General features: G+C 41.9%; 1 protein-coding gene across 5 annotated transcripts in view; it reads right to left on the bottom strand.

Annotated features, from left to right (window-relative positions):
* KATNAL2 (katanin catalytic subunit A1 like 2) overlaps window positions 1–23,377 on the bottom strand; it is a 113,179-nt gene that overhangs the window by 5,026 nt on the left and 84,776 nt on the right. For all 5 annotated transcript variants that reach the window (XM_055559119.1, XM_055559121.1, XM_055559120.1 and 2 more), the window contains 2 exons: window positions 17,761–17,852; window positions 15,250–15,360 (listed from right to left, as the gene is read on the bottom strand). In XM_055559119.1, coding sequence (XP_055415094.1) covers window positions 15,250–15,360; window positions 17,761–17,852 — 203 coding nt within the window. The remainder of the gene's footprint in view (window positions 1–15,249; window positions 15,361–17,760; window positions 17,853–23,377) is intronic.

Here is a 23,377-nt window from a genome sequence, read left to right as displayed (position 1 = left end):
TCCCATGTACCCTTTATTGGGAAAGTACTGGAGGACCAAAGGAGGAGCTGAACCAAAGGGCCACATGGGCTCCGAGAAACAGAAGGTCTGACAGAGAGGGATGACATGAGGGCCCGGGGTGCAGAGGACAGCCACTCAGTTTGGAGCTGGTAAGAAGGTTCTGGAAAGTATGCCTCCAAGAAGATGAAATGGACTGAACACCTGGTAAGTAAGTGAATCCAGAGTCATTTTGGACAGTTAGCAGAGAGCTGGGCCTGGATTGGCGGCAGGAGGAGGGTGGGTGAGGGGCGACGAAAGGAGGGGGTCAGGGAGATCTTCTAACAGAGAAGAGAAGCCATTAGACTCTCGTTCAGGAATTCAGTCCAGCAACGTTCCCCTCCTGTCAAGTGTATTGTCAACTGCTGAGTCTCCAGTACACAGAAATGAATGTGATAAACTCCCTGCTGCTGCTGAGTCACTTCAGTCGTGTCCAACTCTGTGCGACCCCATAGACGGCAGCCCACCAGGCTCCCCCGTCCCTGGGATTCTCCAGGCAAGAACACTGGAGTGGGTTGCCATTTCCTTCTCCAATGCATGACAGTGAAAAGTGAAAGTGAAGTCACTCAGTCGTGTCCGACCCTCAGCGACCCCATGGACTGCAGCCTACCAGGCTCCTCTGTCCATGGGATTCTCCAGACAAGAGTACTGGAGTGGGGTGCCATTGCTCCCTTGTGGCTCAGCTGGTAAAGAATCCTCCTGCAATGCGGGAGACCTGGGTTTGATCCCTGGGTTGGGAAGATCCCCTGGAGAAGGGAAAAGCTACCTACTCCATATTCTGGCCTGGAGAATTCCAGTCCATGGGGTTGCAAAGAGTTGGACACAACTGAGCGACTTTCACTTTCACTTTCTATGTAAATAATAGGCTATAATAACAGGGAGGCCTGAGCCTTGGACTGAAGGAATGTTGGGCCCTGTAAACTTCAAAGATAAAACAAGACCTGAGCCCCTGAAAACCAAGAAGGAAGAGAGAATAAGCTGGAGAAACGGCAGCACTGGGGTGGTGGGCAGTCGCCATATTTCCCCCAAGGCCTCCCCTTGGACCAGCTGTCCCTCCGGAAAGTGGAGGGGCTGCGGAAGGACGGCTGTTTGGTGGGGGCACCTCTGGTCTCTCCATCCCAGCGGGAGGGACTCCTTAGTGAGAGGAAGACCAGATCCCTGAATGCCCCAGGAAAATGGAGGCAGCAGAGGGAGGTGGGAAAAACTATCCCTCACGACAGATGGTCTTATTGATCAGCTAATGCCCTAAAGCAAGAGATCTACCTCAAAACTGCTTGTGGGCACAAAATAAGTGCAAGTCGCTGACAGCCGGGCCTGATGAATGCACTTTTAATGACATCAATAATAATATAATCATACAAGGGAGGAAACAAAGGACAAATGGAATGTACCCAGAAATCATTCTTTCTGCCAATATATTCATGTGAAAAAATTTAACCTGCGGCAACCAGAAAACACTCCCTTTAGCTGCTACACTTTGATTTCTTTAAACCTAAATTATTCTGTTTTCACATCTCCTTTATCTTGGTCATTTCATAGTTCCATCACCTAGAAGGTCAAAAGCAACCAGCGAGAGAGACTGTGACTCAGTGAAGGCTCACAGACCTCACAGAAAGACAAGGTGGCAATGCCCACTGGCCACCTAGACAGTTTACATGGGCCACGAGACCTCACACCTGAGCACCTGGGCTCCTGTGCCAATCTGTCAGGGCCCTTCCTCAGCCCTTGGTCTGTGTCTCCTGTTAAACTGTGTTGTTCCTGGGAAAATGATGATCCCAAAGTTAACAGAACTTGGAAATTAAACACAATTCCAGCTTGCTCATTCCATCATGAAAACGTTAACTTCAAGCCATCTCAGTGTAGCAAGAGGAAAGCAACCTTCAGATTGTTAGGTGGAGTCTTTGCAGAATGTCCGTAACCAACGTGAAGCAAGAGATCGTGACAATCCTTAAAGAGCAGATTCCAGAACTGTCGTGGGCTTTGGCAGATGACCACCAACGAGCAAAGCTTCAAAGGCTACTTCATCCACTGCACTGAGCTCTGCAGGAGCTGACTCCTCCTACCTACATTTCCCAGTTGGACCAAACTCCTTTGTCTGCTTTTGTCTGAATTTACTTTTTGCCGTTCTAGGGGAGAGTCTATTCAGGCCATTTTCTTTACTGGGAACTTTCACTTTTGTCTACCGAGAGCCAGGTACATTTTATAGGCCCAGTTGAAGTGCCCGCTACCCCATTTTCTTTTAAGTATCTTTCATCAGAAATGGCCTCTTCCTTACATACTTTTATCCTGTGTATTGTCTGTACCAGCCACATGGCTGGCTATAGCCTTACTTCCTAGTTATTTGTGTTTATGTTTTATCCACTGTTCCATCAGATAGCCAGCCTCTGGACCATATATCTTGGGTTCCTCCTTCCATCACACAGAATACTCACAATAGGTACTCAATAGATACTACTTGCGGTAAGTAAAGAAGCTTTCAGTTCAAGGTTACTAGCTTCAAGTAAAATGATCGCCTTCCTTAGAGCCCAGTCTTTATTTATGAAGGTAAATCTACTTTGTTGAAAACTAGCGCTTTATAATCATCATTAGCTAGAATTAACAGAGAAAACCAACACAGGAATAAAACATTTTGTTTTCATCTTTAGTAAAAAAAATAATGGAAATGATGATTGTAGGGAATGATTCATTCAACTCACTTGGCTGGGCAATGCTTTTGAAGATAAGGTGAAAGATGGAATCTCCATATAGGGTCTCTCATCCCCAGAGACTGTACTTCTCATTCTGAGGATAAGCTTACAAGCATTAGACAAGGGGATCCAGGAGGAAAGCTGTCAGTTCGATCCACGTCCTACTGATGTTGGGGTTAAGAGCATCACTCATTTATAATAAAGGATCGCAACTACTTCAAATTGCTACAATACCGACAAAGGAAATATATTCCCATTACTCTTGCCAGAAAATATATGATCAATAATTGAGAAAAGAAATGGGAAGCTTCTTTTTCCAACAAGACGATGAGCTAGACCTTCAAACATCTCTTGATATAAAGTCCCTTAAAAAGCTTGCTAGGACATATTTTTTTGGAATACACAACAAAAGAGTCCACAAGGAAGTGACACTAAAATTCTCAAGCCCTAAAAATGAAGAGGAAGCTAAAACTCAAGGCTGGGCAAGTGAAATTGAAGCTGTGGTTGATTCAGGAGTGTTTGCCTCTTAGTTACCAAAAAAGTTTGGATTTTAAAGTCCACATGTGGGATAGCATAGAAGGCCTTGGACCCATTCTAGATGGTAGGTGGAAACAAAGTCCATCACATTAAACAAACAAACAAAAACCAGATGGCACATCCTTTCACAGGCTTGGTCAGAAAAATCCCCTCACTGGAAGTGGGAGGAATGAAGGAGATTTGTCTGTCTTGTGCTTTGTGGGGAGGGGGAATCTTTACTGAAAATCTCCACTACTCACCCCCACACGCATGGCTGAGGAAACCCTGTGCTGAGAAGTCAGCTTACAGTGGCCCACAGCCTGACCTAGTCAGACATAAATTTTCTGTGGAGGCATGCGCACAAGATCCCCTCACTAAATGGAAGCTCACCATCCAAAATTATGAAACATGCGGAACCACCATGAAGGAGAGTCTGCAGAAGAAACTGAGGACTGAACTGGACTCCACTGACACAGACTATAACATAACTGCATTTAAGATGCATAGAGAGATAAAAGAGGGAATCAAAAATATGAGTGAGAGACTGCTTCTGGTCAAGATAGAGAAGACCCCCCCTCTCTAGTCCATGCTCTGCAACCAAAATCCCTGCAGCATCGAAACCTAGGAAGACACTGGGAAGGAGGTGAGGGGGCTGAGGGCCAGGCGAACGACAGGGCAGTGTTCCAGGGGTGCCCTTCTTGCTTCCCACAGACCTCCCATATGGGGCGCTGGAGAAACCTGCAGGCAAACTGCTGACAGGCACAGACAAAAGCCCCAAGAAAATCCCTCAAACAAAGGACTGGAAAGGGAGGTCCATCAGGACACAAAGCTGTTTTGATAATACCTCCGCTGCTTCAGTCAAACACCAAAGGGAAAACTGTCCCCCACATCGAGTGTCCGTGCTGGGAGCCGTGGTGGAAGGAGCTTGGTCCGATGGGTTGGTGCCGTATTAAAACCCTCAAGAAGAAGAAAAGTGTAAGATAAATTGCTGGTGGGAAGCTGCTATAGCACACGGAGCTCAGCTCGGTGCTCTATGACGACCTAAAGGGGTGGGATGGGGGTGGGAGGGAGGCCCAAGAGGGAAAGGATGTATGCATACTTATCGCTGATTCACGCTATTATACAACAGAGGCTAACACAACACCATAAAGCAATTATTCTCCAATTAAAAAATTCAAAAATTAACGTAAAAAACAAATTACAGCTCACTCACACAGTGGGATTCTATACTGAAATAGGTAGAATTTTCAAACTTGTCCACAATATATTAAGTGAAAGAAGAAAAAAAAAGCCATAAAACAAAATAATACGTAACGTGTCTGTGGTGTCTGTGTGTACAATTATAGGGGACTGTTCACTTTCAACCAATACCAAAGCATATAAAATATGATTTTTTATGATGAACATGTATTCTTTTTGTAAACAGCTAAAATTATAAAGACGACTTCCCTCTCAGGGAAAAAAATTACCACAGAAGGATACACCGGCAACAAATGATAACAAATAACCAAAACACTTCCACCATTAGGATGTATACAAAGATGATAATACTTAAATCACAGTGCTGAAATTATGAGTGATTTTATCCTAGCTCTCAAATTTTCTGTAAAATGGTTACGTTAATTTTATATTTTAAAAAGTATGGTCTTAGAATTATAGTTCCCATGTCAACCTGCACCCTAAGAAGCAAAAGTAATGACATAGGAGGCCAGGCTGAAATCAATTTACATCTGAGGAAACCAAACAGCCTGAGAAGGTATGGACGGGGCAAGACCAAGGGTGCTCGTAGTAACCTCCTGCTGGGTCAGTCCTGGGTCTGCCCCGCTGCACCCGCCAAATCCTGCTCCTCGAGCTTCCTTCCTGCTTGTGTCAGAATCACCCAACAGCCACATGTGGAGAATCAAAAACTCGACAGGATTGCATAGGTTAGTGAAACTTTGTATGGAGAGAAGCAACTTCAAGCAAAACAATCTGATCACTAGTAGACATGGACATACTATTGTTAAAAAACAAAATTCAAATGAGTAAATTTAAAGATCCAACTCTTCTTGTTCAGTGACTCAGGGATCCATGAGCATCTCACCTAGCAAATAGAAAGGAACGCTGAAGAGCTGTACAAAATGGAAGACTTTCATAAGCAGGAGGAGATACAACAGGAAAGCAAAGAGCAGAGAGTGGACTATTTTAGGGAAGGTCACCTTCCTTTGGGGAACAGCAGAGTCTACCTGGTAGATTAACTCACCAGTACTGACCAGGTAATTCCAGACTGACTGGTTAAGATTACATTCCTGGAAGAGGTTGAAATTACAATTAGGTTATGTATGAATAAACTGTGGAAAATTCTTCAAGAGATGGGAATACCAGACCACCTTACCTGCCTCCTGAGAAATCTGTATGCAGGTTAAGAAGCAACAGGTAGAAGTGGACATGGAACAATGGACTGTTTCCAAATTGGGAAAGGAGTACATCTAGACTGTATATTGTCACCCTGCTTATTTAACTTCTATGCAGAGTACATCATGAGAAATGCTGGGCTGGATGAAGCACAAGCTGGAATCAAGATTGCTGGGAGAAATATTAATAACCTCAGATATGCAGATGACACCACTCTTATGGCAGAAAGTGAAGAGGAACTAAAGATCCTCTTGGTGAAAGTGAAAGAAGAGAGTGAAAAAGTTGGCTTAAAACTCAGCATTCAGAAAATGAAGATCATGGCATGCGGTCCCATCACTTCATGGCAAACAGATGGGGAAACAATGGAAACAGTGATAGACTTGATTCTCTTGGGCTCCAAAATCACTGCAGATGGTGACTGCAGCCATGAAATTCAAAGACGCTTGCTCCTTAGAAGAAAAGCTATGACCAACCTAGGCACCATATTAAAAAGCAGAGATATTACTTTGCCAACAAAGGTCCATCTAGTCAAAGCTACGGTTTTTTCCAGTAGTCATGTATGGATGTGAGAGTTGGACCATAAAGAAGGCTGAGTGCCAAAAAATTGATGCTTTTGAACTGTGGTGTTGGAGAAGACTCTTGAGAGTCCCTTGGACTGCAAGGAGATCCAACCAGTCCATTCTGAAGGAGATCAGCCCTGGGATTTCTTTGGAGGGAATGATGCTGAAGCTGAAGCTCCAATACTTTGGCCACCTGATGTGAAGAACTGACATTGGAAAAGACCCTGATGCTGGGAAAGATTGAAGGCAGGAGGAGAAGGGGATGACAGAGGAAGAGATGGTTGGATGGCATCACTGACTCAATGGACATGAGTTTGAGCAAACTCCGGGAGTTGGTGATGGACAGGGAAGCCTGGCATACTGCAATCCATGGGGTCACAAACAATCAGATACGACTCAGCAACTGAACTGAACTGACTGAGTCTTGGTTTAATGACATGGGCTTAGAATGAGTGACTTCATTTTGGGCCTGTTGTCACTTTTTTAAAAACAAAAGATTTTAAATGCCTACAAGTAGGACTGAATACCATCACAATGAAAGATGCAATTATCGGATCAGAATGAGTTAATGCAAACCACTATTTGCAAAAAGTTTTCAAATAGAACATTGATCTTATAAGATGCTCTTTAAGGTAAAGGATTCTGGGATCAAATAAATATGGAATGCACTGTTTTCTCATAGCTTTTCTTCGAGTCAGAACACACAAAAGCATCTTGAAGGCACTTAAAAGTCCTGCCATGGGGAAATCAGCTGAATTGTGTTTAACTCAGTATCTCTGAATTAAATTAGATCCCATGAAATCCCATTTTGGGGAATCTGACCCTGTGGGAAACCATTCTTGGAGAAATGTTGTTCTAGAGGGTGAGACAGTCAAGACATGAGGCTGAAAGGTAGGACCTCAGAGAGCATAGTTTCTTCCTGGAGCCCAGCAGATGCATGGAGTTATTGGGGGAAAGCCCAGGGTTATGTCTGCTGACCTCTTTGATCACATGTATACACTTCTGTAGAGATCTCACGCCAGACAGGAGAAAGCCCACATGGGAAGAAGTCAGTTTACACTGGTACATTTTCGCACATTCCCAGTGTACAAACCCTTCCAAACCTTTCAGATCTTATGCTTTCTTCTACATTTTAGGATTTTTAAAAATCTAGAATTTGGTCATACCACGTGGATGATTTTTAAGAGGGATAGTGAAATGTCTAGCCCTTTTGCAAATATTGGGTTGGCCAAAAAGTTCACTAGGGTTTAACAAAGAAAAGATGAGTTTCAACATGCTTCACACAAACAGTTTTTGTACCTTCTTTGTACCAACTACCATCAAGTTAAATAGACATCTAAAGATGGCATTTACTTTAATAGCCCTGTTCAGTATTTTGTTTCCCTCTGGACTCCCAGGCCTGAGTTTTTGAATATTCAATAGTTGAAGCGGGTCAAATTAGCCCTAATTGTGTTTGTTAAACACTTCTTCCATGGCTATTACTTTAAGTGATAATATTGAAGATGCAACATTTGTTATTCCTCTCATTGCTAATTTACCCATCAAATAACACAGATGAACTGTTATTTCTTGCTTCTTTCTTTTCCTCTCTGTGATGCCATAGCTCAAGGAAGGGGCTCCTTGGAGGAGAAGCACTGAATAAACAAAGATGCTGCACGTCATCTCATTGTGAGAAGGGAGAAAATGATGGCCCTTTGAGACAGAACGGATTTGTCTAAGGAAAGTGATAAGTTAACAAGCAGTAGACGATAGCCTAGCACTCTGGAAGATGTTGTGGATAAGAAACACCACTAACCAACCAGAAAGGATTTCTTTGGGGATTTTACGACTGGGTTTTTACATACTTTGGTGTGATTTAGTTACTTCCCCAAGAAGGGCAGACTGCTTTTATCAGATAAGTTTATTCCCTCATCTAAAGACAAAATAAAGGTATGTCCCAATATTCTTGATAAAAATTTTTGTTGTTGTTCAGTCACTAAGTCATGTCCAACTCTTGGCGATCTGGTGGACTGCAGCACGCCAGGCTTCCCTGTTCTTCACTGTCTCCTGGAGTTTGCTCAGATTCATATCCTTAAGTCGGTAATGCTATCTAACCATTTTGTCCTCTGCTGCCCCCTTCTCCTTTTGCCTTCAATCTTTCCAAGCTTTTCAGGGTCTTTTCCACTGAGTCGGCTCTTTACATCAGGTGCCAAAGTATTGGAGCTTCAGCTTCAGCATCAGTCCTTCCAATGAGTATTCAGGGTTGATTTCCTTTAGGATTGACTGGTTTGATTTCCTTGTAGTCCAAGGGACTCTCAAGAGTCTTCTTCAACACTACAGTTTGAAAGCATCAATTCTTTGGCACTCAGCCATCTTTATGGCCCAATTCTCACATTCATATGTGACTACTGGAAAAAACATAACTTTGACTAGGTGGACCTTCATTGGCAAAGTAATGTCTCTGCTTTTTAATACACTGTCTAGCTTTGTCATAGCTTTCCTTCTAAGGAGCAAGCGTCTTTTAATTTCGTGGTGACAGTCACCATCCACAGTGATTGTGGAGCCCAAGAAAAGAAAATCTGTCACTGTTTCCACTTTTTCCCCATTTATTTTCCATGAAGTGATGGGACTGGATGCCGTGATTTTAGTTTTTCAAATGCTGAATTTCAAGCCAGCTTCTTCACTCTTCTCTTTCACCTTCATCAAGAGTCTGTTTAGTTCCTCTTCACTTTCTGCCATTAGAGTGGTATCATCTGCATATATGAAGTTATTGATATTTCTCCCAGCAATCTTGATTCTAGTTTGTGCTTCATCCAGCCCAGAATTTCACATGATGTACTCTGCATGTAAGTTAAATAAGCGGGGTGACGATATACAGCCTTGACTGTATATCCCAGTTTTGAACCAGTTTGCTGTTCCATATCCTGTTCTAACTGTTGTCTCTTGACCCACACACAGGTTTCTCAGGAGACAGGTAAGGTGGTCTGATAAAAATCCTATTTCCTAATTTAAGAACTTGGGCAATATGTAACAAAGGACTTTTTAAAAATCTATACCCTTTGATACAGCAATCCTACTTCAAGAAATCTCTCCTCAAGAAATAACTAGATTTTGGTCAAAGATTTTTATTCAAGGAAGTTCATTTCAGTGTTATTTATAATAGAGAAAGTTGGGAGCATCATTTATGTTCAACAGGAAAGGAATGATTAACTAAATTATAGTATATTCACATGTGGGAATCTTGGGCAGTCATTACAAAATCCAATTTCCAAGGATTATTTAATGACATTGGAAACGTTCTTACTATAATGTTAAGTAATGAAAGCAGGACACTGGTGGGAATACAAAATGCACAACCTCTATGGAGGGAAGTTTGGCAATCTCGACTATAATTTCATGCACATTAACCCTCTGACCCAGCAATTCTACTTCCAGGAGCCTTCCCCAAAGATACACTGAAAAACACACCACGTGATGTATGTGCGTACCATTCCTCACTGCAACGTTATTTATAATAGCAAAGAGTAGGAATAGCCAAGTGCCCATCAGTAGGTGAGAGGGATAAACTACCGCATGAACAAGATGGAACACGTACAGCTACAGTGGGAAGGAGAACTTTCTGGACTTATTTGGAAGGATCTCCAACATTTTGTTATGGAAAAAATAAAAATACAGGACAATTTCTATAATATGCCACCTTTCGTGTAAGTAAATCAAGTTCAGTTATTTTATGGTTTTCTTAAAAAAACACAAAAACTCAAGAGTTTATTTGTGGAGGATGTGACAGTTTGTCTCTATGCAATTAATGTCTGTCATTCCTCCCATTAACCCAGTGAGTCTCAACTAGAGATGATTTTGCTCCCCAGGGAACATCTGACGAAGTCTGTGGACATACTTTGGTTGTCACAACTGGGGGTGACGCCACCAGCATCTGGTGGGGAGAGACCAAGGATACTGCTCCACGTGGCAAAGCGCACAGGAGGCCCCACAGCAGGGTTATCTGGCCCCAAATGTCAGGGCGCTGACGATGAGAAATCTCGGATTAGCTCTTCATCTTAGTTATGTCAGGTCCGCATCATTTTCTTTATAAAAATACTACTTTTATGATAGTACTGGTAATATTACTGAAAATTCTGTTATAGACACAAATACAAAATATATCTACATATTCAGTTCAGTTCAGTTCAGTCACTCAGTCGTGTCTGACTCTTTGTGACCCCATGAATCGCAGCATGCCAGGCCTCCCTGTCCATCACCAACTCCCAGAGTTCACTGAGACTCACGTCCATCGAGTCAGTGACGCCATCCAGCCATCTCATCCTCTGTCGTCCCCTTCTCCTCCTGCCCACAACCCCTCCCAGCATCAGAGTCTTTTCCAATGAGTCAACTCTTCGCATGAGGTGGCCAAAGTACTGGAGTTTCAGCTTTAACATCATTCCTTCCAAAGAAATCCCAGGGCTGATCTTCAGAATGGACTGGTTGGGTCTCCTTGCAGTCCAAGGGACTCTCAAGAGTCTTCGACAACACCACAGTTCAAAAGCATCAATTCTTCGGCGTTCAGCTTTCTTCACAGTCCAACTCTCACATCCATACGTGACCACTGGAAAAACTATAGCCTTGACTAGACAGATCTTTGTTGGCAAAGTAATGTCTCTGCTTTTCAATATTAGGATAAAGTGAATAGTAATTATACCAGTGTTAAGAACTAAAATTTTCACAAAGAAAAGACACAAATATAAAATCAACTAATTTAACTAAAAACCTTGTAATCTTAAATTTGAATGGGAAATACTAGTACTAACTCATTATTTGCCCCCTTTCGACACTAGGTATCTATTTCTTAGCTCTACTCAATCAAATCAATGATAATCCAGTAGCAAGGAACACCCATAACTGTGGGACTATGATCTTTAAACAGTACTTTTCAGTGAAGGGAACCAGGGCTCTGTGAATCAATGGTTGATTCCAAGTCTGTAGCAGAATATTAAAATTAAGCCTGGGTCATCTTGTGAAAATGACAAAGAAACTTGGCTTTGCCACACCTAACAGCAGGGAAGACTAAGAAACAGAATTCAGAAATTGGGGTTCTATTATTACATTAGAAGGATGAAGTAAATATTGGGAGGCAGTTATCAATCTCTGCCATAGAGGTATGGGACTGACAAATTACCCTTGGATTTGCACTGCCCAATACAGTAGCTACCAACCACATGTGGCTATTGGGCACTTGAAATGTGGCTAATCCAAACTGGAACAGGCCATAAGTGTAAAGTATACACTGGATTTCAAAGATTTCATATGAAAAAAAAAAGTAAAATATCACAATAATTTTATATTGATTATATATGGAAATAATAATATTTTAGATATACTGGGTTAAATAAAACATGTTAACAAAATTGTATTTTATCTGTTTCTTTTGCTATTTTTTAATATGGCTACTAGACATTTTTTAAGTCTGTATTTCTAATAGACAGAACTAGTGCCAAAAAAATGGTCACAGTGTCTTCTGAAACACTTGGGGCTTAGGAAATAGGATAGCCATGGGAAGTTTAGCAAGGGCATGAAGAGACAGAGAGAAACAAAAAAATTCAGAGATGGAAGGAGGGAGGGAAGACAGACTAGTGGCCAAAGAATGGAGAAAATATCTACAAATCATATATCTGACACATGACAAAACAAATCTTATAACTCAATAACTTAAAAATGGACAAAGGATTTGAAAAGACATCTCACCAAAGAAGATATGCTATCATCAGTCACCATGAAAAGCAAAGCAAAGAGAGGAGACGGCACTTCTCATCCTAGGATGACTACAATCAAAACGACAATAACAAGTGTTGATGAGGATGTGGTGAAACTGGAAGCTTAGTGCATGACTAGTAGGAGTGCACTCCTGCCTGGAAAATCCCATGGACGGAGGAGCCTGGTGCACTGAAGTCCATGGGGTTGTTAGGAGTTGGACATGACTGAGCAACTTCACTTTCACTTTTCACTTTCATGTATTGCAGAAGGAAATGGCAACCCGCTCCAGTGTTCTTGCCTGGAGAATCCCAGGGATGGGGGAGCCTGGTGGGCTGCCGTCTATGGGGTCGCACAGAGTCGGACACGACTGAAGCAACTTAGCAGCAGCAGCAGCAGCAGTAGGAGTGTAAAATGGTGCAGCCACTTTTGAAAACAGATTGGTCATTCTTCAAGTAAATATGCGTGTGCGTACTTAGTCACTCAGTCGTGTCAGCCTCTTTGCAACCCCATGGACTGTAGCCCACCAGGCTCCTCTGTTCATGGAGTGGGAGATGGGGATGATTGCTAATGGGTATAGGGTTTCTTTTGGGGTAAAGAAAAATGTTCTACAATTGATTGCAGTGATGGTTGTACAACCACATAAATATAAATATATCTAAAACCATTGAGTTATACACAGTAAATGGGTAAAGTGTATGGTATGTGAGTTATATATCAATAAAACTTAAAAAAAAAACAAATGATGTTATACCAAACAAGGCATGAGATCGGAGAGAGAGAGAAAGAGACAGGGAGACAGGACTCATCGGTTACCTGGAGGTTGCCAGGGCACAACACATGACTCTAAATATTAAAGAGAAAGAATTCTGCTTTTTTAGGATGAACTACATTTCAGGGTTATCAAATAACCCTATTGGATGGGGAAAAGTTCTATCGTAGAGAATAATTCCAGCTATCAATCAGAAGGCATGACAGAATCACACTTCTAGTGAAATAAGTGATTCAGGCAAAGATATCAACGGATGCTTCAACCACTGATGGGAACTACACAGTGGAGGAACCTGGCTGACACACCTGAGCCCACGGATCAACCTTGGTATAACCAAAGGTGGGACGACAGGGTGTTATATATGGCTGCATATGATGCAATGTCATATACTCAGCATCACCTATGAAGTATGTCCACCCCAGAATTCCACTGGTCCTGAATCAAATCTAATCAATCCAACCTTTAGTCTAGAGTAATTTTAAGGGTAAGGAAAACTAGCTAAACAGTACCATGAGGATACAATGAGCCACATCCAGAAAGTTTAGGCTCTGTAGGACAACCTCTCTAGCAATCAAGTCAATAGCAAGTGAGGAAGGGGTGGGGGAAGAAAGAGTCTGTTCTAGATTAAAAGATATGTAAGAGAATAGCCAATTACAAAATGCAAATTTTGTTTGGTTACCAGTTCAGTAAACCAACTGTACAAAGATATTTTTGGAATAGTAAGGGAAATCTGAATATAAACTGGGTATTAGATGATATTGAGCAATTATTGTTAATTTTGTTGGGGTTGATAATGACATTGTGATAATGTAAGAAAATGTCCTTATTTTTTAAGATGTAAGCTGAAGTATACATACGTGAGCAATAACATGAGAATCTGGGATATAGTTTAAGATATTGCAGCAAAACAAGAGAGAAGGTAGAAATAGATTAAAATCAATTGGGCCAGATGCTAGTTTCTGAAACTGGAAAATGTTGAGTTCTTTGTACTCTCATCTTTAGTGTTTGCCAAGAATTTTTCATCATAAAAATTTTTTAAACCCAGCAACGTTCAAGAGTGGGTAGGACAGTTCCCAGGTATGCGGTAGGGTTGCAATCTGTGATGTCAAGGAATTCAAGCTTAAAAACATATGTATTTGCCATTTGACATGATGGACTTTCACTTTTTTCATGATGAGAGGTAATTCTTTCAGAAAAGCCCTTCTGAGCTTCTTTGTGATTGCTTGCCAGCTTTTTATTTTTCCTCTCTGAACCATTTTATTTAAGTTTACCAAAGACTGGTCGCCCAAGGGAAACCGTGGAAGCACCACAACCTCCCAGTGAAGCCCTAGGTTTCGCTGGGAGTGAAGGCTCTCCACGCCTCCCTGGCAGGCACAGCCCTTTCTAGAGCCATGCACGAAGCTGTCCAGTTTTCACCCACCCTCCTCAGCTGGCTCTCACAGGCCCCCTGGGACATAAGTAAAGAGATTATGATCAACCCTGTTTCAAACAGGTGAAGGAATGGAGATTCTCTCTCTAAAGGATTCTCCATGCCTAAATGATAGCTCTCTGATTTCAACTTCAACATTGTGTATAAAAACCTTTCTCCTCACAATGTAAAATGCTGATCACCTTAGCACATCAGAAAAGTCATAAATTTGAGAAGTGGCAAAGTTGGGTTGAAATTATAAATATAGTTAAAATAACAGACTCCACACAAACATCCTTCTCTCTCTCCAGTGACTTCTTCTTCGGGAGGCTAGATGATCAGCGTGCACAAACAAAAGCATTGCATCTTTGAATATAGAAACAGAAATGGACAAGGTACGGGAAGGGAGAGGGTGTGGCTAGTTCAAGCTCTGTTGCAAATCGGCTGTTGACTTTGGGTGGATTGACCTCCCTTGACCTTGGCCTCCTCTGCAAATAGCAAGAGCAGCCTTTCCTTATTGTCTCCTGTCTCACCTGTAGCTCAAAACAATGTGAACATATTCTTGAGAACTATAAAGGGATTATAATTATTTTTTTAAATATTCTCTCCAAGTCGAAATTATTTTTCTCTAGTCAACATCTCTTATTTCCCAATTCTACTTCTACAATTGTTCTTATATCACTCTGGGATAGTTTGAATAACAGACTCTCTGAGTAGATTATAGTTTCAATTAGAGATTATTTAGCTTCATATTTACTGCACAATATTAAAGATTTTCCTCATAACTCAAAAAAAGTTTAAATTTAACACTGTTAAAATCCAAACATATTATTTCTGGAATATTCTTGAGTCCTGGAGACTTTAGTATTTTATGGTTCTCTGCCAAAGCCCTGCTTAAACACAGTAAATAATTTGGCTCAGAATGTCCATTTTAAATAGTCAGTGGTAGCCCTGACCTATGTTCCTTCGGTTCAGGCAAATTCTTTCACAATCCAAGTAGCAAGGATTGAGGACTTGGAACAGGAAAGCCTTCAGCTTAACCTTCCAGGGCTGGAACCAAACAAGGAGACTTTGCCTGAAGCGATCAATATGATATCCACACCTGCACAGTGGCTCCTGAAAATGCATTCAGAATGTACTCTCTGGATCTCTTACCACGGCAGGTTGGAAGCTGCTAAGACAAACACGAGATCCTCGGAACGAGCCAGCCCATCCATCTGCACCAGAAGCTCTGTCTTCATCCTCAGGCTGCCTTCATGCTCTCCCCTAGAGAAAGACGAGGAGGTGAGATGCTCCCAGGAGGCAGAGTCTTTGCTTCCGTGACCACAGTGACACAGTAAGGACGCGGTGACTGCAGACTGAGTTCCCCTCGGACAAGTAACCCCTGCCCTGCCACGTTCTCAGGAGCTGCTCATCCCAAGGTTGGAGGAAATGAGCAATTGGAACTCTTTTCAAACAGTACCAGAAAGGAAGTAAATGAATATAATGAAGATACCGAAAAGAAAACCAAAGGTTGGCAATGAACCGGAAGGTAACAGAGGGGGAGACCATGGAACTAGTAGATTTAAAAAAGGCAGCTCAGCTGTACCGACCTGCAGTATCATCTACCCTTTAAAAAAAAAAAAAAAAGCTTCATTGAGAATAATCATTTTGATTTATACAACATGCATGAGAGTATATTACACACATTATTGTTTAGTGTAATCTATGGATATAAACTGTCCAAGAAGAGAGATGAGCTACAACACAATCTGTTGCCTTCTCTTCTAATAAGAGACGAGAGAACGACGGGGAAACTAGGCTTTCCATGCACAGCATGGAAAATGGGTTAGAGGCTGTTTTCTGTGCAAATTCACCCTCCAGTTTCCCCACAACCCCCACTGCCTGAGGCCATCCTCAGGACACCAGAGGACCTGCACAATCGAAATGGCTCTAAGCCTGGCCGCCTCCAGCAAGCTCTCACGTAGATCAAGTTAAAGGACAATAAAAGGCCTTTCTAGCACAACACAACCCTCAGGGTGTCATCTCATCTCTGCGGTGTACATGCTGGCAGCCCAAATTAGGCTTCTCGGATTTTCTTAGGAACTGTGTCCCTTTCTACCTCAGAGAAAAGCCAGTTTCACTGTAGAGTTATATATTTATCTAGTATTAACACATAATTTGGAGAAGGCAATGGCACCCCACTCCAGTACTCTTGCCTGGAAAATCCCATGGACGGAGGAGCCTGGTAGGCGGCAGTCCATGGGGTCGCACAGAGTCAGACACAACTGAGCGACTTCACGTTCACTTTTCACTTTCATGCATTGTAGAAGGAAATGGCAACCCACTCCAGTGATCTTGCCTGGAGAATCCCAGGGACGGGGAAGACTGGTGGGCTGCTGTCTATGGGGCTGCACAGAGTCGGACACGACTGAAGTGACGTAGCAGCAACACATAATTACTACTCTTTTAACATAATATGACCCCCAAAGTCTTCAGAGCACCTGCCCTTGTTCCCTGATCCTTTGAAGCCTCCAGTTTTAGTATTTAACTTCCAGAGGAGGAAACTGACATGCTCAAGGCTAATAGAGGAAGAGTTTCCAAATCAGCTCAGTCACAGCTGTGGGGAGCCCTGGGGATGGAGGCAGACAGACTGCATTTAAGGGTGAGAGTCACTGCGGAAGGCAGGCTGCATGCGTGGGGCCGTGCAGACGAGTGCCACTAGGGCACTCCAGTGGGGTCCCCGCTAGGCCCCGCTGCAGCTGCCTCTCCCATCGGGCCCCTTTGGAGGGACAGAGCACCCAGTCCAGGGCTGACTAGCACCCTTTAAACCATAGAAATAGTCGCAGCCTGAGCCTCCTGGATACATCTTGATGGCTGTTTCTCTCTACTGGGGAAATGGTTCTTCATAAGTAAAATTTCATAAATTAAATTCTAGTTATACTTCCAACAAGATAATTATTTGCTTTTTATTACTATCAATTTTGTCTTGATGACAGACCATTGGAGGCTATCAGTAAATGCAGCTGTGTTGAGATTTCCCTGAGACCTGTTTTTTCAAGCCAGGGATACCAAGATTAGTAAAACATTTCAAAAGAAAATAACTCTTAAAACACCACTCACACACACACACAGAGGGAGAGCCTCATTACAGTCTGAGATGTGGGCTTTCTGGCTGGGGACCCTAGTGGACACTTAATCTTTAGAGATAATGTGTGTGACATGTTCACAATCGGTCAGGCTGAGCTGCAGTCTGGTGTCACAGAGAAGCGGTGACTTCCCCGGCCTCACACACCTTATCAAGGGCCTCCTCTCCAGACTCGGCCCTGGGCAGCCCCGCTCCCCACAGGCCCCTCTGGCTCCAGCGGAGGCTCTTACAGGCAGCTATTTTGAGCTAGCAGAATGGTTATGGCGGCCTGGGATCAGGGGCTGGATGATCTTTGGGCCTGAAAACCACTCTGTGGGGAAGGGGGGAAGGGAGGAGGACATTTCCTCCGGTTATAAAAACTACTTAAATCAGCTATTCAGTTAACAGGATCTAATTTAAAGACCTTTCCGTGTGTCTGCAGAAAATTTGTGGGCTTATTAATAGGCTCATTCTGCTGGTAAATGTCGATGGGCTTCCGACCATCAAACACACTTACAGGAGGGGAAAGGTGAGGACCAAAAAAAACCCCGGTCTGTTACCCAGGAGCCGTGCCTCTCTGGCTCATCACTGACTCCAGCTCGTCCAGGAAGATGGTGGAGGGGGCGTGATAGCGTGCAAGTTCAAATAACACCTGGGTGGGAGAAAACCAACATTTTCAAATCCATATAAAGTTCTCAGATGGCCCCAGAGATTAAAAGATTAGGATGGCTTTAATATTAAGCATCTATGCTGCACTTTAGCTCACAACAACCTTATAATCATTAGTTATTTCTCCCTAGCACTATCCCATGAGGTTGGATGGTCCAATTATTTGCATCTATCAGCTGGTAAAATGAGAGCCAGAGAGAATAAGTGGTGAGCTCAAGGTTACTAATCATAAGTGGGAGACCTTAAGGTAAAACTCAGTTCCTGAACTTCCAGTCAGTTAGTTAACCCTTGAGACCCCCTGCCAATGACGTGTTCCATATGGACACAAAAGCCGTAGAAGATGTAAAATCATGTAACAATTTTTTTTGCTTAACACTTAGGGACAATAAGAAGGTTATTCTTGGAAGAAAGAACTGCAGAAAAAAAATAGAGTTCCAGTTGTGAGTAACAGGGCTGAAGAATTCTGCCCTTTTCTCTCCCCAAATTATTCCCCAGGACCCCCCACACTGCTGTTTGGTAGGCTCAGGTACTTCGAGGCAATTCCCGATTGAATAAAATGTTTCATTCCAGAGTAAAATATTATAGACTCAACAGGAACAGTAAAACAACCAGCAAAAGAACAGACATATAAAAATAAACTTAAGAGCTCTAGAGGGAGACGTGGTGGTGAGGAAAAGAGTATAAGAAACTATACCTTTTTTCAAAAACCCTGAAACTGATCGCTTGAGCACCATATACAGTTTTGCCCTGGTTGATCAAAGAAAGCATTAGAGACTTAGAAAAGAATAGATGTTCTTAAATAGGCATAGGGGATTTATTCTCCATGTCAATTAGCACTAGCAAACCATCACAGAGTAAAGAAGAGGAGAAGGGCTCAGAAAAGGCCAGACTGTGGTTTTCGTAGTAGTAGCCAGTCGTCTTTGACAGGCCCCGCTGTCACTGAATGGGCACAGCCTCACCTTCACCACTGCTGGGCGTGTGGTCCCTGCCTGTTCATGTGCGTGCGTGCTAAGTCGCTTCAGTTGTGTCCAACTCTTTGCAACCCTATGGACCATAGCCTGCCAGGCTCCTCTGTCCATGGGATTCTCCAGGCAAGAATACTGGAGTGGGTCGCCATTCCCTTCTCCAGGGGATCTTCCCAACCCAGGGATCGAACCCACGTCTCTTATGTCTCCTTCATGGACAGATGGGTTCTTTACCACTAGCGCCCCTTCCGTGCTCATATGCACTAGTGTTTTCCTTTCAGAGAATCCTACTTTATGTGGCCAGGACAACTGGCTCAGCCCAAGGAGCTTCCAAGAACAGTGTCAATGCTGGGACACTCATCACAAATGCTCTTTAGACAGACAGCAGAGACCACCTCATTAGAGGCAGGTAATCTCTCTTCCTGTCACAAATAGAAAAGTTCAAATAGACCTGATAATAAGGATAATTACAGCAGCAGCAACCTACCCAATGAAAAATGGACTCTTTTGGAACCATACACATTTTAAGGACTCCCCAAATTGCAGAGAGGCCATCAGGTTCAGTAAGACCAAACATCCCATTGGAAAGAGAATCACATTGAAGCCCACGTCTCCACGTGGACCACTACTCTCCCATGGCCAGAGAACGTGTGGAATCCTGGGTAAGCACTTGGGAAGCATTAGTCTAAAATTTTTCAGAAGTACTTGGAGGAAGTTAAATCATGCAATGGGGTGGGGCATGGCGGTGAAATGTTGAAAGACGTAAGCACCAACAGGTGTGTGCATTTGCTAAAGAGACCACTCAACTACTCAATAGCATCAACTCCTAAGAGGCCTAAACATTAGGAGGGAAGGGAGCAACAAAAGGGTTCCCTATAAATAACTCCTTAATTGGAGTAGAAAGAGAAGCAAATGGTAGGAAAGCATCTCTGCTTTAGGTGAAGGTCTTGAGGGGCTTTCTTTATCTGAAAGCTTCACAACAAGAATCTTGAGAGCATGACCAAGATTTTCCAGATGTGGCTCTTTGCAGGAGCTCAGAAAATAGAGGAATTTCAGAAAGCACAGACGATAGGTTCCTTCCAGGTTGCGTGATTGTGTGCGCACCTACTTGTTGGGTCACGTCCAACTCTTCGTGACCCTATGGACCATAGCCCGCCAGGCTCCTCTGCCCAAGGAATTTTCCAGGCAAGAATACTGGAATGTGTAGCCCTTTCCTTCTCCAGGATCTTCTCCACCCAGGGATCGAACCAGGGTCTCTTGCATCTCCTGCACTACAAGTTGACTCTGTTTTCCTTTTGAATTATTTTTAATATCCAAAATAAAAATGTATTTCACAGAAAGAAATATGAATATCTTCTAAACCTATAAAAAGATGTTCAAATTCATTCAGAATGAAAGAAATGCAAATCTGAGCCCTGAAATATTACTTTCACTATCAGACTGGCAAAGACTTTTACATTTGGATGCTACATGGTGTTGGCTGCAGAAACCAACACACACGCATTGACGGGAATGTAAGGGGGTGCAACCCTGTCGGCAGGGAATTTGTCAATCAGTGGTTTTCCTTCCTTCTGATCCAGTGACTCTACTTCAAAGAAACTGTCCTACACTACACTACGTGCAGACAGGAGCATAGAAAGCTTTCTTCATAATAGCAAGAGACTGGGAACAACGTAAATGTCCATTGAGAAAAGGCTGGTTAAACACATTTTGCTTTTAACCATGCAATGAAATGTCATGTAGACGTATAAAAACCATGTTAGGTCTGTCTATAAAACTGTAGAGCAATATCCAAGTTACACTGTTAAGTGTGAAAAAAAATCACAAGGTACAGAAGAGTATGTGTACTATGTTCCTACTTGTATTTTAAAAGGAAGGGAAAATAGAGATATGGTTGTTGAGGTTAATGTAAATATAAATAAATGCTCTGGAAAGCTGTACCAGCAACTCTTATGGTTTCCTCTGGAAAGATAGCTCAGGCGTCTTTTTACTATCAATATTGTTTTAAAGACAACTTTTAAAATGTTTGGTAAAGGAAAGGGGAGAAATTGAAGGTGGAATTCTTTCCTCATTCTCAGAAGTCTTCCTGAAGCAGAGGAAAATTGGAGTTAAATAAAACGCTCCCAGAGAATGGAGCATTCTAGTTAAATGACTTTTCTGGCTGTTCAACATTGAACAAGAAAATCCATATTCATAAACACCTGAATTTTCTCTTCTGCTTAGGTGAGTCCTGTCCAAGGAATCTGATGGAATCTTTTCTCTGAATACCTTACAGTGCTTTTTGCTCACTGATTCGAAGCTGATTCTGAGGGCACCTTTTAAGTTTTGCTGTTCCTCAGCCCATAGAAATGGAATGTTAAAAAGAAGTCTTCAGGCTGATAACAATTCTAGTTGGTTGGATTTAAGCTAATTGAACTCTAGCTAACTAGAATCAAATGAAACCCATAAATTTAGGAGCATTAAATTTAAATCCCATCTGGCACTGAGTTAGACACAAGATGAAGAACAATGAAACAGAAGATGCCAACAAAGATTTCCAAAAATTACAATCTGATAGGGGTGATAAAAGTTTATAAAAATATACACTTTTGAAGTAACTTGAGGACAATCAAAAAGTAATAAATAGGTTATTTTAGGTAAATCAATCTTTTAAAAATATTTTATGATCACTTTCAAATAAGCCATAATATTTTGAAGATGAGCCTCTCCAAGGAAATGTAACTTAAGTGTAATATTTTAAAGGAATTTTTTTTCAGAAAATATATTTACATTCACTTTGTATTGATTACTTACCAGTCACCCGACAGAGTGCAATAGTTTAACAGAATTTCTGAGCAGGACCCACCTTACATTAAGGCATAAATCAAAACAAGTATTTTCTTAAGGCGACTGGAAGGTATAATAAAATTTTATAATATAAAATATACCATATACTACAGTAAATGGGATTGATTCCTTAATTTCTTTCTGATTTGTCCCTGTTAGTATACAGGAATGCAAGTGATTTCTGTATATTGATTCTGTATCCTGCAACTTTACTAAATTCACTGATTAGTTTTAGTAATTTTTTGATAGTATTTTTAGGGTTTTTATATATAGTATCATGTCATCTTCAAATAGTGAGAGTTTTACTTCTTCCTTCAGACTCTGGATTTCTTTTATTTCTTTCTCTTCTCTGATTGCTGTAACTGGGCTTCCAATGCTATGTTGAATAATAGTGGTGAGAATGGACATCCTGACCTCAGAGGGAATGTCTTCAGTTACTCACCACTGAGAATGTTTGCTGTGCGTTTGTTGTATATGGCCTTTATTATGTTAAGGTAGTTTCCTTCTTGGAGAAGGCAACGGCACCCCACTCCAGTACTCTTGCCTGGAAAATTCCCATGGACAGAGGAGCCTGGTGGGCTGCAGTCCATGGGGTCGCGAAGAGTCGGACACGACTGAGCGACTTTGCTTTCACTTTTCACCTTCATGCACTGGAGAAGGAAATGGCAACCCACTCCAGTGTTCTTGCCTGGAGAATCCCAGGGACGGGGGAGCCTGGTGGGCTGCTGTCTATGGGATCGCACAGAGTCGGACACAACTGAAGCGACTTAGCAGCAGCAGCAGGTTCCTTCTATGCCCATTTTTTGAAGAGTTTTTACCATAAATGGGTGCTGAATTTTGTCAAAAGCTTTTTATGCATCTATTGAGATTATCGTGGGGTTTTTATTTTTCAATTTGTTAATATGGTGTATCACATTAATTGATTTGTATATATTGAAGTATCCTTGCATCCCTGGGATAAACCCAACTTGATCATGGTATATGATCTTTTTAATGTGTTGTTAAATTCTGCATGCTAGAATTTTATTGAAGATTTTTGCATCTGTATTCATCAGTGATATTGGCCTATATCTTTCTTTTTTCATGATATCTTTGTCTGGTTTTGGTATCAGGGTGATTGTGGCCTCGTAGAATGAGTTTGGAAGTGTCCCTTTCTCTGAAATTTTTGGGAAGATTTTCAGAAGGGCAGGGATTAGATCTTCTCTAAATCTTTGATAGAATTCCCCTGTGAAGCCATCTGGTCCTAGGTTTTTGTTTTTGGGGAGATTTCGATCACGGTTTTGACTTCAGTGTTTGTAATCAGCTTGTTCAGACTTTCTATTTCTTTCTGGTTCAGTCTTGGGAGCTTGAACTTTCCTAAGAATGTGTCCATTTCCTCTAGATTATCCATTTTATTAGCATATAGTTGATCATAATATTCTCTTACAATCCTTTGTATTTCTATGTTGTCTGTTGTAACCTCTCCTTTTTTGTTGATTTAATTTTTCTCCACGTTTTTCTTGATGAGTCTGGCTAATGGTTTGTCAATGCTGTTTATCTTCTCAAAGAACCAGTTTTTAGTTTTATTAATTTTTACTATTGTTTCTTTCTCTTTTTCTCATTTATTTCTGCTCTGATCTTTATGATTTCTTTCCTTCTTCTGACTTTGGGATTTTTTGGTTCTTTTTGCAGCTGCTTTAGATGTAGAGTTAGATTATCAATTTAATGTTTTTCTTGT

The sequence above is a fragment of the Bubalus kerabau genome, chromosome 21, assembly GCF_029407905.1.
Source record: "Bubalus kerabau isolate K-KA32 ecotype Philippines breed swamp buffalo chromosome 21, PCC_UOA_SB_1v2, whole genome shotgun sequence".
Lineage (NCBI taxonomy): Eukaryota > Metazoa > Chordata > Mammalia > Artiodactyla > Bovidae > Bubalus > Bubalus kerabau.
Note: the sequence above shows the minus strand (reverse complement) of the source record. Positions and strands in the feature narration are given on the sequence as shown.